A 16,175-nucleotide genomic window follows, 5' to 3' on the forward strand; every position below is an offset into this window, starting at 1 on the left:
ATTTGAGCCGCAATATCATGGAAAAATTGCCACCTCTTGCACCAGTCCCGCCGCCCACAGTACAGAGGAGCATATCACATGAAGAGTGGGAGTCATTTCTGGATGCATGGATTCTACTCCTAGGGATACGCATCGAAGCTTCCGACTCAGTATTCAAGGAAGTCGTCTCCAAAGATGTGTCCACAAGCGGCTTTTTATCTACCTTCTATCAACAGCTCGCCGCGACAGATGTGCCTGGGCTGCGGACGGGGGCGAAGGCACGAACATTACGGAAGCTCTGTTTCTTGTTGACAAGGAGACTTCTTTTGGACGCGCCTACTTCACCTTCTGAATTGCTAGATTGGAATGTTCTCGGTGCTATGTGCTGTTGTTATCCGTCAAGCTCAGCCTTGAAGAGGTTGTTGTCCGAAGCATGGGATAGACATCATGAGGCAATAACACCCAGTCTCGAGAAAGCAAAGTCCTTAGCTATCAAGCGACTCTCAACACCGAATTCATCAGGAAATTTGGAAGTAATGTCTGACCTCCGCTTGTTGACGATATTGTCTTCTGCACTTCCTCCTTGCGGGCAGGTGCTCATGGCTGGTTCTGACTTCTTAGATACTCTCTCTGATGCGTATCGGTTCGAGAAAAGAGTCGATTCCCGCAAGGTTCTTGTAGCGAATGTCTACGTTGGCTTGACCTCTTTGTTGAAGGGAACCAAGCCGAACTTATCATTGCTTCTGGATCAATTGTTCAGCTTAAAAGCCAGCGCTGGGGTGGGCACTCCCACGACGAAGAGGGAGCCCACGTTACTTTCAGATCTAATCTGCAGCTCAGATTTATTAGCCCGTCTGGAGAGGTACTTGATTGCGCACCCGCAAAAACGGGGTCAAGATCTAGTATCCAGCTTGCATTCGTATCGGAATGAGTCCAAAGCATTCCACCACAGGTATCAAAAGCAAAGGAAGAAGACGGACAAAGGCAAAGGCCGTGTTCCAGATCTTCCTGCTGTCGAGGACATGCATGTCCACAGGATGTCCCTTGTGACACAGGTGCAAGATCTCTTCCCTGATCTGGGCTCAGGGTATATCGTAAGATTGCTCGATCACTACGGCGACAATCCGGAGACGGTCGTCGCACACCTTCTCGATGACTCTCTACCACCTGAACTTCAAGAACTGGATCAATCCGAGCAACTTCCCGTCTCGCAAACGACCTCCTGCCACGACCCTCTCCCCCCACGCCCAACTCCTCCAGAGATTCCATCTCCGCCCGCACCAGCCCCAGCTCGCAAGAACATCTTCGACAACGACGTCGATCTCGCAGAACTAGCCCGCTCAGCCGATCAATTAAGCCAAGGCAAACTGCGCTTCGGTCGCGGAGATCCAGATCTCACCGCAGACGCCATCCTAGCCGACCGCAGCCACCACGCCGTCAACAAAGCAGCTATCATGTCCGCACTGGCAACTTTCGACTCTGACGACGACGAACGCGACGACACATACGACGTCGCCGACGTAGGCGGCACAGTCGACGGCCTAACTGCAGCCACAGACGCCGAAGCAGACTCCGACATCCGCAACCGCAAAGCCGAGGACGTCGACATGACCCTCTTCCAAGCCTACAAGTCCAACCCGGCTCTTTTCGCCCGTGATTCTGCCACGCGCCGCTCACAACCTCGCGCATCGCTCAAGCGCGAAACCGGCATGACCGATGAGGCCATTGAGGGCTGGGGCGTGATGTTGACCCGAGATTCGAAGCGGTTGGCCAGGCTGGAAGATCGATTCGCGATGTCGGCTGGTGGTCCTGGCGGCGCCTTGGCGCAACCTGAACTGCCGTCGACGACGTACAGGAGGCCTGGACCTAGGGAAGATGATGAATCGGATAGTGACACCTATCAGCCCAGTTCTGCTTCTGGCGGCAGAGGAGGTGCCGGACGGGGACGTGGTCGCGGTGGTCGAAGAGGTGGTGGTGGTGGCAGGGCTCGCAGAGGAGGGACTAATACCGGAGCTTCTGGAGAGCAGAACACCGCTGCGGCTCGACAAAGGAAGGAAGAAAACAAGGCTAGCAGGACGAATCACAATAGACGCCAACAGAGAGCCAGAAAGATTGCCCGGGGTGGTGGCATGCCAGGTTGAGCTGTTACGAAAATACGAAAGAGACACTCCACGTTTTGTACATTCTACCATGTGTGTCCCTTGATAGACTGTAGATACGAATGCATAGCATGTCTTAGCGCAAAATATCAATTTAATCATCCATGCTAACCATGAAAAGGAATGGGGCGGAACTGCATGGCGCTCTCTTCAACGGTGCTGGCAATCAAGTGCCAGCACTGATGCCATTGTCTAGCAGCATCAAACACAAGGAAAAGGCATGAATCTCATGAAAAGCTGTTTAACTAAGCCTCGCAAGCATAACCCGCAGGACCAAACCCAAGCTTGAAACAGCCACCAGCGATGAAAAATGTACAATGACGGTGCAATCCAGGAAACCGGACATCGCTTGGGGATGACGAGCTCAACCATGAGCAAAGCGACGGTCGCCTTTTCAGTGATGGTGATCTGAGAAAACGCCCTGCTCGGCGCACGACTTTCTGCATTCTTCAAGAATACGGACTTGCTTCGCGACATCGCCAAGTCTGCTAATCACTTCCTTGTTGCCGTCATAAAACGTGAAAACGGCATAGGGTATACCAGTATCGCGACAGAAGTCGATCACGAGTTGCTGGGTACGACGCAGGTTGTGACGAGGAATGCGAGGGTAGAGGTGGTGAATAGCTTGGAACTGCAGTCCACCATGGAAGAAGTCAAGCCACGTGGGGCAATCGACGTCCATGGTGGTGCGCAGCATCTTTTGAGGAAACGATTCATGGATACCCAAGTCGGCAGTCGACATGGCAAAATGGGACAGCGTGATCTGAACATGCAGCGGAGCAGTGACCATGTGAGAAACCAGGATGAAGGCTATCCGGCTGCTCCAGTCTGGAATAGAGCGGTATAGCACGCCGTAGCCGAACCAATACCAGAAGAATACCTGTCCTCCGATCTCGAACCAGCGATGCCACCAGGCAGGACCCTTCTTTGGGGCTTGGCCGCAAAGCAAGTATTCCCAGCTTAGTCGGTAGAGATTGAATCGACCAAACAAGAGGATGGGATAGTAGAGGTAATTCTGATATCGCAGCATGAAATTCGCCATGGCGTCAAAATGCATGACACGGTCATAGTACGTGCTTCGGAGACTCGTCAAGAAGCGATGTGATATGGCAAAGAAGGGCATGTGCTCAATGTCGGGGTCATGCTCTGGAGCATTGGTGACAATGTGGTGGACATTGTGATTCCGTTTCCACCAGCCCAGGCTCAGGCCGCCCAAATAATCTGCAATGATGATACCAATGACTGAGTCGACATGAAATTGATGAGTGATGCCCATATGGCCAGCATCATGGGCTGTGAAAACGAGTTGGTGCCAGAAGCACCCTAAAAAGAAGGCCGATGGCACATACCACCCTAAGCGAAGAAGGGTATATGACAGGGTAGCGAAAAGAGTATAGCGACAGCATTCTATAAAGTACGAGAAATAGTTGCAATTGAAAAGCCCTTCCGCGCGGATCCGCTCATTCAGTTCGCGGTATTTCCGCTTGATTTCTTCCTGACTCGCCGTGTCGAGGGACGGGTATTTGGCGATATCGAAGACGATCTCCTCCTGAGTTCGTGCATCAAGAAAGAAGGGTTTCGGCTCGAACCCTTCACTGGGAGTGGTTGAGACTGATGTATCCGAGGTCGCTGTCAATTTTCTTCGGCGGCGGACTCCTGGTGCTTTGCCTCCTGCGTCTGCTGCATCAAATACCGGAGAAGGGGGCTGTGAGATATCCTGATCTGTGCTGTCCTCGTCGCTTGAACAAGTCTCGCCTGGATATGGACGGAACTTCCCGCCCTGGATCGGAGGGAGAAAGTTCAACCACGGTCCCTGGATGCGACCGATCTGGAAAGACAACATTCGCTGGCGTGCCTCTGGTGAATGTAACCTATATGAAAGCGAACGTCAGTCGTCAGGTTACGATCCACTTGGATTCATTAATAGACCGTACGCATTGATCTCGTCCGTCGCATCCCGTCCGACCATGTGTTTAATAGACTTGTCTCCTCCAGGGTGAAATTTGATCCACGCATCGACCTTGAGCACTCGATCGTCGAAAACAATGATATGCTTGCCATCGGCGATTTGACCCTCAATCCATCGCCGTGATAAGATTGCGTCCTTCCGCGTCCCGAAGACCGGCGCGAGGGCCGTTTTCTGTGTCTCGGTCATCCCGAGGTTGTCTTAGGCTGGATCGACAGACTCGAGCTCAGGAACAGGTATGAATCTGGACAGACTCCAACATCGTCTTACCCGGGAATTGAAAATGAAAAAGAAAACCAACAAGGATGATCCTGGACATATGAAGCTCCTTAAGTCTGGAGACCTCGGAAACGGCCTGTGTCGCTATGGGGCGGGAAGCGGTGACTGTGGGTTGCTAGAAGTCAGAACAGGCACAAAGCGGGGGCAGGCCGACAGAAGCACATGAAACGTGCTCCATCGCACTGGCGATCATCATCCCATCCATGATCCATCATTCCATTTCAAAGCCACAATCAGCCATCCCACTATCTATTCATCTGACCCGTTCGTCTATGCGTCCTTTCATCATCGTATGATCCACCATGTCCGTTCCTGCGTCTACAATTGAGGTAATCCGGTGGAATCTTCACAGGTAGCTGAAATGTATATCTGATTGCGTATGGTACTGTGTTGTATAGGAACCTCTTTCTTTGCTGGCTCAGAGATGGCTCGACTGGGACCAAGTAAGATGATTTCCCTGCTCGCGAGTAGCTCCAATGATACGACAGAGTTTGCTGATCTCAAAGGCAGAATCCCGAGACACGGGCTGAAATTGAGCAGCTACAGAATGCTGGAGCGACTGCAGAGCTTGAGCTGCGTCTTCGGCAGCGTATGTATATTCTACAATATTAGCTCATTCGTCTCTTGCACCCTCCGCCTTTCTAACCACACAAGTGCAGGCATTCAATTTGGAACAGCCGGCCTTCGTGGTCGGATGGCGGCAGGGTTCTCCTGCATGAACACTCTGACTGTCATCCAGGCATCGCAAGGCTTGGCCAAATACATTAGAGACAAACACTCCGACATTGCATCGAATGGTGTGGTCATTGGCCATGATGCTCGGCACAACTCTGCCAAATTTGCTGCCCTGGCGGCGAACGCTTTCATTGCGATGAAAATACCAGTCTGGTATTATTCAGAGTCCTCTTTGACTCCATCAGTTCCATTTGGTGTGACGCATTTGCAAGCCGCAGCTGGAGTCATGATCACCGCAAGCCATGTATGTTTCCTCCTGGTTTGCGCAGTGACAGAGAGCAAAAGAGATCTGACACAGATGATTTCGTGGACAGAACCCAGCACAAGACAATGGTATGCATTGCCCTCCCTAGATGTCGGTTCTGATTGCTAATTGCGTACAGGTTACAAAGTGTTCGGCTCACGCTTCCCTTGATTTCAGATGGACGACGCTAACTATGGACCAGGTATTTCAAGAATGGTGCACAGATCAATACGCCCATGGACATTGAGATAGCGCAATCGATTGAGAGCAACCTAGAACCGTGGCCGAATGCTTGGAACAGCCTAGAAGCCACACAGTATCTCCATGCGGAAGCTCTTCAGACGATTCTGCCTCGATATACCGAGGCTGTTTGGAATTATGCTGTGAGAATCATGCCACCCTCATTCGAGACGGTTGACTAATAGCGTGCCTAGAAATCCACCGTCCCTAGCTGGTCAAGCCCGCGACCATTCATGTATACTCCTTTGCATGGGGTCGGGGGTCTGATCTTTCCCGAGTTATGCCGCTCGGTTGGAATGACCGACTTCGCCGCTGTAACAGAGCAAGTGGAGCCGAACCCTGATTTCCCAACGGTATCATTCCCAAACCCGGAGGAGAATGGAGCTCTGGACCTGGCGATGCAAACCGCTGATAAAGAGGGCAAGACTCTCATTATTGCTAATGACCCGGATGCAGATCGGTTTGCTGCCGCCGAGAAAGTTGAGTAAGTCAGCATGCAAAGGGCGTTCTTATGTTCCTGGAAATAATCGCTAATGGTCGAGTAGCGGTTCTTGGTTCACATTCACGGGGAACCACCTTGGCGTTCTATTGGCGTCACATCTTTTAGATTCGCTTGAATGTCGAAATGATAAATCACGCATAGCTGTGTTGAACTCCGCGGTCTCTACAGGCATGCTCGAGAAGCTGGCAAGGTCAAAGGGCATTCACTTTGAAGAGACATTGACTGGATTCAAGTGGATGGGAAATATTGCCCGGAGACTGGAAGAGTCAGGGTACCATGTACCTTTTGCTTTCGAGGAAGCCCTGGGGTATATGTTCCCAGACGTGTGCCACGACAAGGACGGTGTCACTGCCGCCATGGTTTTTCTAGCAGCGGAAGCTCGATGGAGATCTCAGGGCCTCACCCCTTATTCGAAACTACAGCAGCTGTTCAAGGATTTCGGGTACTTTGAAACACTCAATAACTACTTCCGATCGCCTAGTCCAGAAGTCACGAAAAGCCTTTTCGGAGCCATCAGGAGCGGGCCTTACCGAACACAGAAATCGCTTGGTTCATTCAAGATCTTGAGGTGGAGAGACATGACGGAAGGTTATGATTCAGGCACAGAGGATCACAAGCCAGCACTTCCAGTTGATAAAAGTAGTCAGATGTTGACCCTATGGCTGGACCGAGATGTTCGGTTCACCATCCGTGGCTCTGGCACAGAACCAAAAGTCAAGGGTAATTTCCACACCAGGAACATCTGTGCAAAGCATTGCTGACTGACTTTCTTAGTCTATATCGAAAGCTGCGGTGCTTCTCATGCGCAGGCTGTGGATGCTGTCTGTGACGCCTTTCGAACTGTTTTGAAAGAGTGGATCCAACCCTTTACTCCTTCGATGAGCTACAGCAAAAAGCTTCCGACATCGTCTGGTCATATTCTCAACATTGATTGAAATAGTGATCTGGATGATTTGCGACAGCTAACCTAGTTCTAAACATACTGCATTTGGCTCATTTGTATGGCCATAGAGCACACCGTCTGATCATACTACTATCCTTCTTTGTGGCACCTTGACAACCCTCAGAAAAACAAGTGGGTAATACAACATTTCCGAATTGACCTCGGATTTGCTACAGCTCGTACCTGCTTTTGAATAGAGCCAGGAAGAGCCTCACGTAGTGCGACCTCGCGTTCCAAAAAGGCTTCTTCGGCCGTGTTCCAGATGGTGCTAGGCTGGCGAACTACATCTGATGTTGCACAGCAGCCTGTACCTTGTTCGGAGAATCTTGTCGGACACAGTCGCTATCATGATCGTGTGAAGGGTTACGTTTCCCTCTGAAGTTGACTTCTATCTGCCCAAAAAGCGCACTGGCACTTAAATTGTTGTAGCTCCCATCACTGAGTGCCAACACCGAGTGTTTACAAACCCATCGTCTCCCACCCAGTTGGGCTTGATATCCATCAATAATCGCTCGTTAGTTCCTTGTAATGGCTGTCCGTTCATCCAGCTGGTCTAAACATGTGCATCGACACACCGTCGATCATGGCACTCACCCAGCCGGCAACAGTTGCAATCCTTATCCGCATCACACAAGTACAGACGGGCAAGATTGCCTCTCAAACCGTCGAGGCTTCGATACGGAGGTCACCACCGACGACAGCGACATGGAATCCTCGACCTTTGGCTCACATATCCACCGAGGCATTCGAGCTTGTTGCCATTCTACTTCAAGGGCCAGGCATGGCTGCCAGCACCTGTGCGTACATACCTGCCCAGCATCACACTCTGACCTCAATAGTGACCTTGCGAATCAATATACACTTACTAATATGAATACTGGGCTACAGTCTGAACAACGCCCATCCACTTCTAGCCGAAGGAATGCACGAGATGAACAGTCAAGCTCATCACCATCACCATTATCACCAACACACCTCCAGCACAAGCCACCATTGCAACCACGCAGCTCAATCCCACTCCTTTGAGGGCTATCCACCCCATCTTACCGGTCACGTCCAGCAGCACAGGCACCAGCACCATCACCATCATCATCAACAATTGACTCAATCTACGCATTATGACGGAGCAAGAGAGACTAGTCAATCCTGCACCTGCAGCCATACTTGCAGCCATACTTATGGAACTGAAACTCGTGCTCAGAGTGGCGCGTATCGGGGCTGTCGTGGTGTTTTGACACGGGGGTGTCTGTGCCGGCGGGCGTATGGGCCTCCGTTGCCGGGTGGGTTGATGTGTGTGGGTAGGGGAAGGGTGGGATGTGGTTATAGGAGATAGTTCTTCTCTCGAGTCCAGTTTTTCTGGGTCTGATCTTTTGAAATATCTATTGATGTTTTGCGTTATTTTGACATCTATTCGTTCAACGTGGAGTGTGTAAAAGCGATCGGCCTTTGAGACGAGTTAGAATCATCAATTTCGTCGATCCATTATCTTGGACTCATAATCCAGGTTTCGTATGTTCCAGACCAAGGCACTCATCATGCATTATCCAGCCCAAAGTCTTCATTCCAGAGGGTCGCTACTCAGACGAGGCATGTTCCTCATGCTGCGTAGTTTGAGCAGCAGGCTTACCAGCACCAGCCTCAGTATCCAGAAGACTGTTCTTCCGACCGGCCGTCTCAATATACCCAGGGTTCTCAGCCTTGAGTCGCGCAAAGGTCCGCTCCGCATCCCACACCCAGGGCGTCTCAGCCGCGAAAAGCAGATCCATGTCCTCCAGCGTCCGCTGGTTACTTTCCGGGTACAGAGCCCAGACCATGGGGATGGTGATGACGTTGCTGATGGCGAAGATGTACAGGGTCTTTTCGCCGATGGAGCTGAACATCACCGGGCAAAGGAGGGTCTATGAACGTCTCAGTTTGATGTTCGCTAGGAGAGGGGTTATGGACACTTACCAGCCAGCCGTTTCCGATACTCCATCCTACGACACCCCAGGCGTTTCCTCGGGCGCGGACGGCCAAGGGGAAGATTTCTGCGGGGTAGATCCAGGGAACTTGTGAGGTGTTAGCGGAAGTTGTAGGTGAGCGAAGACTGGGCGTTGAAAGTACCAGTGAGCCATGTGGCGCCGAAGACTGAGGTGAAGATGAAGATCATCGACGCGGCGGCCGCACCGTATGAGCTTGCTTTGTCCACATCTCCGGCCTCTCTGGCATTGATTGCGAGTCTGGAGAAGCCTCCGGCAAGAAACATGGCGATTCCTTGGGCGACAGATCCCCAGTAGAGGGTCCACCTACGGCCAATACGGTCGAGGGTGAAGACACAGATAAGAGTCGCGAACTAAGAATCGCAATTAGACAGAAGTTTGATAGTTCTTGGACGAGGGGACTGACCATGTAGAAAACGTTGTTCAGGCCACTGATCCACTGACTTTTCATAGAATCGAACCCTGCGATGCTGAAAATAGTCGGTGCATCTGGACACATGATCAGTCAGGCTGGAATCATATACAAGCGGTTGACGTTGGCAGCAAACGACATACAAACTGTGACACCGGCGATTCCGACCCATTCCTGCATGATCTGTAGCCAGATCACCAGTTGCACACGGCGCCCCAGGTGCAACTTCCCGGTCTTGTAGCCGAAAAGCATGGAAAGGTAGGAAGTGCTATGGTTTATCGTCTTCTCAAGCTCTGCCACGCTTTGGATGTCACGGAACTCAGCTTCGGCTCGGACTGCGTCCTCGTCACTACTTCCACGGAGACGACCGAGGATGTAGCGTGCTTCTTGCTCCCGTCCAACCTTGACCAGCCATCTTGGGGACTCTGGGAAGAACCAGACAGCTGCGAATAACACGAGCAGGAAGATGATCTGAAAGGCGATTGGGAATCTCCAACGGAAGGGAGATTTCCCACCATCAATGAAAGATAGACCACTACTACTTATTAGACACGACTCCTCAAACTAATTGAGAGTGAGGTAGGATACGCACAATTCCAGCCAATACGCCAGAACGACACCGAAAATGTTGAGCGTAAACTCGATGGCGATGAACTGTCCGCGAGAAGTGTGTTCGGCAGTCTCTGTAGCCCAGACTGGCACGATTGCGTTCAGGATACCGGTGCCAATCCCGTTGACGAAACGGGCTGAGTTTGATCAGTCGCTGCAAATTATCTATTGATCTCGAGTATATGCCTTACCGCAAATCATCCAGTTGTGATTCTGTGCTGAACATTGTAACGCGGCGCCAATGATGGCCCACACAGCGCCTGAAGCAATTGTCTTGATTCTACCAATAGAGTCTCCGATCCATCCACCAAGGAGGCATCCGCAAAGCGTTCCGAGATAGTAGACCGAGACAATTCCTCCCTGTAACAAGCTATTTGTGACAACTGGAGTAGGCTGGCCATCTTTCATCTCGGTGTAACCAAAGCCCATCAGATCAATGTAGTCTTTGGCGTTGTTTACTCCACCCATCATTCCTTGGTCGTAACCTGAATATCTGATCAGTAAAGGCGTTAATGATGCTACGCGGCAGACTAACCAAAGAAGAGGATTGACAATGCAGCAACACAATTGATCGCAATCAGGAGCTTCTTTTTCTCCAGCTTGTGTACTATATTCCATGACGGTATCTGGTCACTCATTTTGACGGTAGGATGTTTTAGCGACTCAAGAGAATTGGAATCGAAGTTGACAGAGTACCCCACAATCAGTAGTCACAATAGGTGTTTCTTATCACGATATAAGAGCTTCAGACACCCTGTGGGCTGATGAGCACTCCAACATGAACCCACGTGGAAGGTGGACGACGCAAGATCACAAATATCCGAAAGGTCCTCTGTTGTGGGGTGGTACACGGCATTTAAATAGACAAGTCTGCACTCTGCAAGAGACGGTGGACGACCATCCTGATGCTTGCATGACGATCGGCTGAGGTCCGAGCGATATTGGAGCATAGCTCCCTACACGACGACTAATTTGGTTACATTCCGAGTGGGAGAAGTCTGGTTCCTGGGGTCAAGGAGAAAAAGATTGTCAAAGGCATCGTATTCCCCACTCCGAGAAGGAAAGACGCGCTATGACTCGTCGAAATAGGAACCTGGTTGATGTGATTTGGAGATGACACACGGCAATCTGGTCCCAGACCGGCAAAAGACAGTTGAACAAAATCGGTAATCCGGGCATGTGGCAGCGGCCAGGGCGCCAAACGATGATCGCATCCGGTCACTGGATCGGGAGGCGTTCGGGGAGGAGTCTGATGCAGCTTTCAGGGACTTGGAGCCCAATCCAATCTGAGTCATTAATATGGATGGCGCCATGATTAATTCGAGAAAAGGCTGAGAGCCTTGATTGCACGTTCATTGGCAGCATAGAGCGGCTGTCAGTGTGATACCTAATGAAGATCCCTGCTGGAGCGGACTCGGTTAATGGGGATCGTTCGGCTGTTGCAGGTATACGAGCTCACACAAGGATTCTTTGGCCATCTTTTTGAGGGTATGGCCTCTTTTGAATGGTTCATTAGGGCCCAAGGACATGCTCCATCCAATGGTGTTGGCGAGGCGGGATGGAGTTGGGCGTTGCGGGGAGCGCAAAGGAGAGAATTCTGGGGTTCTTGGGTCGCTGGGTGGAGAGTCGGAAGTCGCCCGACAGTGAGCCTGGGAAATGCCTGTTTGGGATGCATTAAAGGACAATGACAATGCCAAGGATGTGGCTAGAAGACAATACAAGTAATGCTTTGATGATATTTCTCTTTCAAGTCGGCTAGAGCCATGGAAACATGATGAAAATAGTACCTGGAGGTCTTTGGCCACACGCAACTGACATTGGAGCCTGAGGCAACAGTGTTCTTCATGTGCTTGCAGAGTGAAGACAGACAATAACGAGAGACAGCCAGACTACTCCAGCACTAAGGTTAGGGAAAGATATATACGAGGATTGATTCTCCTACGGACTACAGATTTCCATGACTTCATGAATGGGTTGATCCTATCAGAACTTGGAGCAAGTAAACATGACTGTGGCCCAGTGGTGACTGATGTCTTTTGTAAATGATTCCAATCACCTTCTTCTTATGTCCAAGAATGGTTCCACAGGTGCACAGTCAGTCTTGATCCGATAATGCTCCTAACAATTTCTCAGTGACGCCTTGACATCAGTGGTTGCATGCGAACCTGGACTTTGCGCGGAGTAGGAACTGAAGCTGGTATATTGTGAGAACAGCCAGCTTGAGCGATTCATCCGCTTCATCAATTGTCTGGTTCAAGACATTATGATTCTCTTGCTTCATCTGGAGGTGAGGACTTCTCGTCACGACTCCTGATGGATGTACTCTCCATGTGCGATAGCTGGCGTTTAGAAACCGGACTTGCCTGTTGAGAGAGTCCGAGATCATGACGGCAAGCAGATTTTAAGCCTGGATAACTATATTCTTCGGCGAGCTCCAGCAAAGCACCTGCAGAATGAGCGTATACCATGCAGACTCCCTCTGAACGCCGACGGTAGCCATTACCTTGTGTTACCCGCGGAAACCAACGTAATATCAAGGCTGAGACGCCTCTGTCTGAGGACCTGACGGCATGCATCCATTTCCAAACATACTATTGAGCCTGTTTCCCTTGAAGTAGTTCATCATCGGCGACGCCCGATGCTTTCGTCCCCCTAATCTCTGGGGTATCGTGGTGGTGACGATGATTTTCCGCAGCCTTAAGAGATCTTATCCACCTTTACCGCTGACGAGTGTGGAATAGTCCGTTCCGGTATACTGAATTACCGATTTGATTTCGACCTCATCACCACCATAGTTCCCATCTACTTTCCGGATGTGATCAATGACGGTATTCCATAGCTCATAGATGTCTGCTCGATATTACAGCATACTATATAACTTGCTCAAAAATGTCTGTGAAGTCTTATTATCAAGTATTACTTGCCGGCAATATGGAAGTAGATGGCCGATTTGACCCGATGCTCACTGGTCCGGATGATTACATACGCGACGAATACCGTATCAATACCGGCCCGCCAGCTTTTGCTGCCAGAACCTCATGAAAGCTTTCCTCATCCCAACATCCTTTTCCCTATACTATTAGCCTGCCATCCCCAATTGTTGCCTCCCCATTCCTCCCCAGTTTCTTGATCTGGAGGATTGGCTATCTCTTTTAATCTCCCTTATACCTATTGTTTTTTCTCCTCTACATTCAGCACACTATGTTCCGGAGTATGCTGCCGCGGGCGACACCGCGGGCTGCCCTCCGCACTGCCGGCCCTCAGTCTGTCCCATCTAACTTCGTTGCTGCTCCTTCCCTGTCCGTATATGGACGCTGGAGACGCGGCTATGCTTCTGAATCGGGTACGTGATTGATTGAACCCTGGAGCATCCGCGGGAGACGGTGCCTGCGCTTCCGGAAAAAGGACAGCGGCTGATTACTGGAATTTCCAATATAACAGAGCACGATGTCGTTATCATTGGTGGTGGTGTCGCTGGTTACGTCGCTGCTATCAAGGCCGGCCAGGAAGGTCTCAAGGTGAGCCTTGGCTCTTTGTGAATTTGCTCTGCGCATTTTGACCCCTTTGCTAACCTCTGATCGATCCTGGTTAGACCGCTTGTATCGAGAAGCGTGGACGTCTCGGTGGTACTTGCCTGAACGTCGGCTGCATTCCCTCGAAATCCCTGCTTAACAACTCCCACCTCTACCACCAGGTCCTCCACGACACAAAAAAGCGCGGTATCGAGGTTGGTGATGTCAAGTTGAACCTCGAGCAGATGATGAAGGCCAAGGACACCTCCGTTGATGGTCTCACAAAAGGTATCGAGTTCTTGTTCAAGAAAAACGGCGTCGACTACATCAAGGGTACCGGCGCTTTTGTCGACCAGAACACCGTTAAGGTGAACCTGCTCGACGGTGGTGAACAGACTCTGCGCGGAAAGAACATTCTCATTGCCACCGGAAGTGAGGCCACTCCTTTCCCTGGCCTGAACATTGATGAGAAGAGAATCATTACCAGCACCGGTGCTCTTTCCCTGAAGGAGGTCCCCAAGAAGATGGTTGTCATTGGCGGTGGTATCATTGGTTTGGAGATGGTGCGTGAACCTGATGATGATGATGATGATGGAGAATTCGGACTGCTTTGAATTTTCCTCGTACTGATTGTGTCTGAAACACAGGCTTCCGTTTGGTCCCGCCTCGGTGCCGAAGTTACCGTTGTTGAATTCCTCGGCCAGATTGGTGGACCTGGTATGGACGCCGACATCGCCAAGCAGGCCCAGAAGATTCTGCAGAAGCAGGGTATCAAGTTCAAGACCGGCACCAAGGTCACCAAGGGTGATGACAGCGGCGAGACCATCAAGCTGAGCGTTGAGGCCGCCAAGGGTGGAAAGGAAGAGACTCTGGATGCCGATGTTGTTTTGGTTGCCATCGGCCGCAGACCCTACACCGAAGGACTGGGTTTGGAGAACATTGGAATTGACAAGGATGAGAGAGGCCGCCTCGTGATCGACCAGGAGTACCGCACCAAGCTCCCCCACATCCGTGTCATCGGCGACTGCACCTTCGGTCCCATGCTTGCCCACAAGGCCGAGGAAGAGGCCGTCGCTGCCGTCGAATACATCAAGAAGGGTCACGGCCACGTCAACTACGCTGCCATCCCCAGCGTCATGTACACCCACCCCGAAGTCGCCTGGGTTGGCCAGAACGAGGCCGAGGTCAAGGCCGCTGGCATCAAGTACCGCGTCGGTACCTTCCCCTTCAGCGCCAACTCTCGTGCCAAGACCAACCTCGACACTGAGGGCCAGGTCAAGTTCATCGCCGATGCCGAGACTGACCGCATTCTCGGTGTCCACATCATTGGTCCCAACGCTGGTGAGATGATTGCCGAGGCCACTTTGGCCGTCGAGTACGGTGCTTCTTGCGAGGATATTGCCCGGACATGCCACGCTCACCCTACCCTGGCCGAGGCCTTCAAGGAGGCTGCCATGGCCACCTACTCCAAGGCCATCCACTTCTAAACTCCCTGAAATCCTCTTGCTCCGCCGCCCTGTATTTTCTCCTCTAGCCTAGCCACGCTAGCGAACCACATGTAGCATTTCGCCTTATTATATTTCCTATGTTGGTTGTGTTGTCTACTAGAGAATTTATGACGAAAAGACATATATCATTATCATCCCTCCAATTGTTCATTGAGAATAGACCCCGGGTTTGATAATTCGTTCGAGAACGTCACGTGATCATATCCACCGTCGCTTCAGTGCAGCACTTTTGATGTCTGGGGTACCATTGTGATCTTAAGCTTCAAGATGGTGTAAATGTATATTCAAACTTTACAGGAGTTTTTATTTTCTGTCAGCCGAGCTCCTTCGGTAAATCATTCCAATGAATGCTTTGTCGCTCCCTCTGCAGTGGCTCGTGTCGTGACTCAACACGAGGACTCTGATTTGCTACATTGAGAGCAACATCTTGAGCCACCGAAACAGGCTCATATAAACCAAGTCGCGTAACCACTTACACTCCTTTTAAGCTACGTGAACTAGTGAGGGCAACTAGAGGTAAGTGTATCTCATCACATAATTGATGAAGTTCCTTATTAATAAGACATATAGGCCATTGTATGATTGCAGGCAAAAGCCAGCACTACAATTTACTCGGCAAAAGATCGAATCACCCCTACCACCATTACTTGCAGAAAGAGAGCCTGGTGCTTCATAATCAAGAACCGCCCAAGAATAACTATGGCATCTCTCACAAAAACCAAGCAAGCCCCCTCCAAACCCACACCGACACCTCCATCTCTTCCCTCACAAGAACTCCTATCTCTCAGCCCCCAAACCAAGAAATTCCTCCACCGCATCTCCCTCCATCCATCCCTCACCCCTTACCGTCGCCGCGTCTACCGCACCCTTCTCTCCGTCCCCGCAGGCCGCTGGACGACCTACTCGGCCCTCGCGACGCATCTAGGCTCCAGCGCACGGGCCGTGGGGAACGCGATGCGCACGAACCCTTTTGCGCCGGAGGTGCCCTGTCACCGGGTGCTGGCGACGAATGGGACGCTGGGGGGTTACAAGGGGGAGTGGATCTTGGGTGGGAAGTATCAGGTTGAGAAGAGGCGGTTATTGGAGGGGGAAGGGGTTGTGTTTGATG

General features: G+C 51.1%; 5 protein-coding genes across 5 annotated transcripts; 3 read left to right on the top strand and 2 right to left on the bottom strand.

Moving 5' to 3' along the window:
- Positions 1–578: 578 nt before the first annotated feature.
- Positions 579–2,120, top strand: CDV56_108764 (ASCC2 family CUE domain-containing protein; the record flags this gene model as incomplete). The annotated part of the gene is made up of 1 exon (XM_026762383.1): positions 579–2,120. The coding sequence occupies one exon, from the start codon at positions 579–581 to the stop codon at positions 2,118–2,120; it is 1,542 nt and encodes a 513-aa protein (XP_026618982.1).
- A 412-nt stretch (positions 2,121–2,532) lies between these two features.
- CDV56_108796 (fatty acid desaturase) lies at positions 2,533–4,293 on the bottom strand (the record flags this gene model as incomplete). Its single annotated transcript, XM_026762415.1, has 2 exons — positions 2,533–4,009; positions 4,073–4,293. The coding sequence occupies 2 exons, from the start codon at positions 4,291–4,293 to the stop codon at positions 2,533–2,535; spliced, it is 1,698 nt and encodes a 565-aa protein (XP_026618983.1).
- Positions 4,294–4,685: 392 nt separating this feature from the next.
- On the top strand, positions 4,686–7,039 carry CDV56_108831 (phosphoribomutase PRM15; the record flags this gene model as incomplete). Its single annotated transcript, XM_026762450.1, has 10 exons — positions 4,686–4,712; positions 4,782–4,826; positions 4,894–4,972; positions 5,043–5,362; positions 5,433–5,451; positions 5,502–5,511; positions 5,565–5,745; positions 5,797–6,086; positions 6,148–6,824; positions 6,879–7,039. The coding sequence occupies 10 exons, from the start codon at positions 4,686–4,688 to the stop codon at positions 7,037–7,039; spliced, it is 1,809 nt and encodes a 602-aa protein (XP_026618984.1).
- A 1,582-nt stretch (positions 7,040–8,621) lies between these two features.
- CDV56_108893 (putative MFS monosaccharide transporter) lies at positions 8,622–10,685 on the bottom strand (the record flags this gene model as incomplete). The annotated part of the gene is made up of 8 exons (XM_026762512.1): positions 8,622–8,945; positions 8,998–9,095; positions 9,151–9,379; positions 9,433–9,515; positions 9,582–9,973; positions 10,031–10,184; positions 10,239–10,532; positions 10,583–10,685. 8 exons carry the CDS (start codon positions 10,683–10,685, stop codon positions 8,622–8,624), a joined length of 1,677 nt encoding a protein of 558 aa, XP_026618985.1.
- Positions 10,686–13,248: 2,563 nt separating this feature from the next.
- Positions 13,249–15,046, top strand: DLD1 (dihydrolipoyl dehydrogenase; the record flags this gene model as incomplete). The annotated part of the gene is made up of 4 exons (XM_026762578.1): positions 13,249–13,390; positions 13,453–13,565; positions 13,640–14,122; positions 14,207–15,046. The coding sequence occupies 4 exons, from the start codon at positions 13,249–13,251 to the stop codon at positions 15,044–15,046; spliced, it is 1,578 nt and encodes a 525-aa protein (XP_026618986.1).
- Positions 15,047–16,175: the final 1,129 nt, after the last annotated feature.

The sequence above is a fragment of the Aspergillus thermomutatus genome (genome assembly GCF_002237265.1).
Source record: "Aspergillus thermomutatus strain HMR AF 39 chromosome Unknown NODE_2_2, whole genome shotgun sequence".
NCBI classification, from domain to species: domain Eukaryota; kingdom Fungi; phylum Ascomycota; class Eurotiomycetes; order Eurotiales; family Aspergillaceae; genus Aspergillus; species Aspergillus thermomutatus.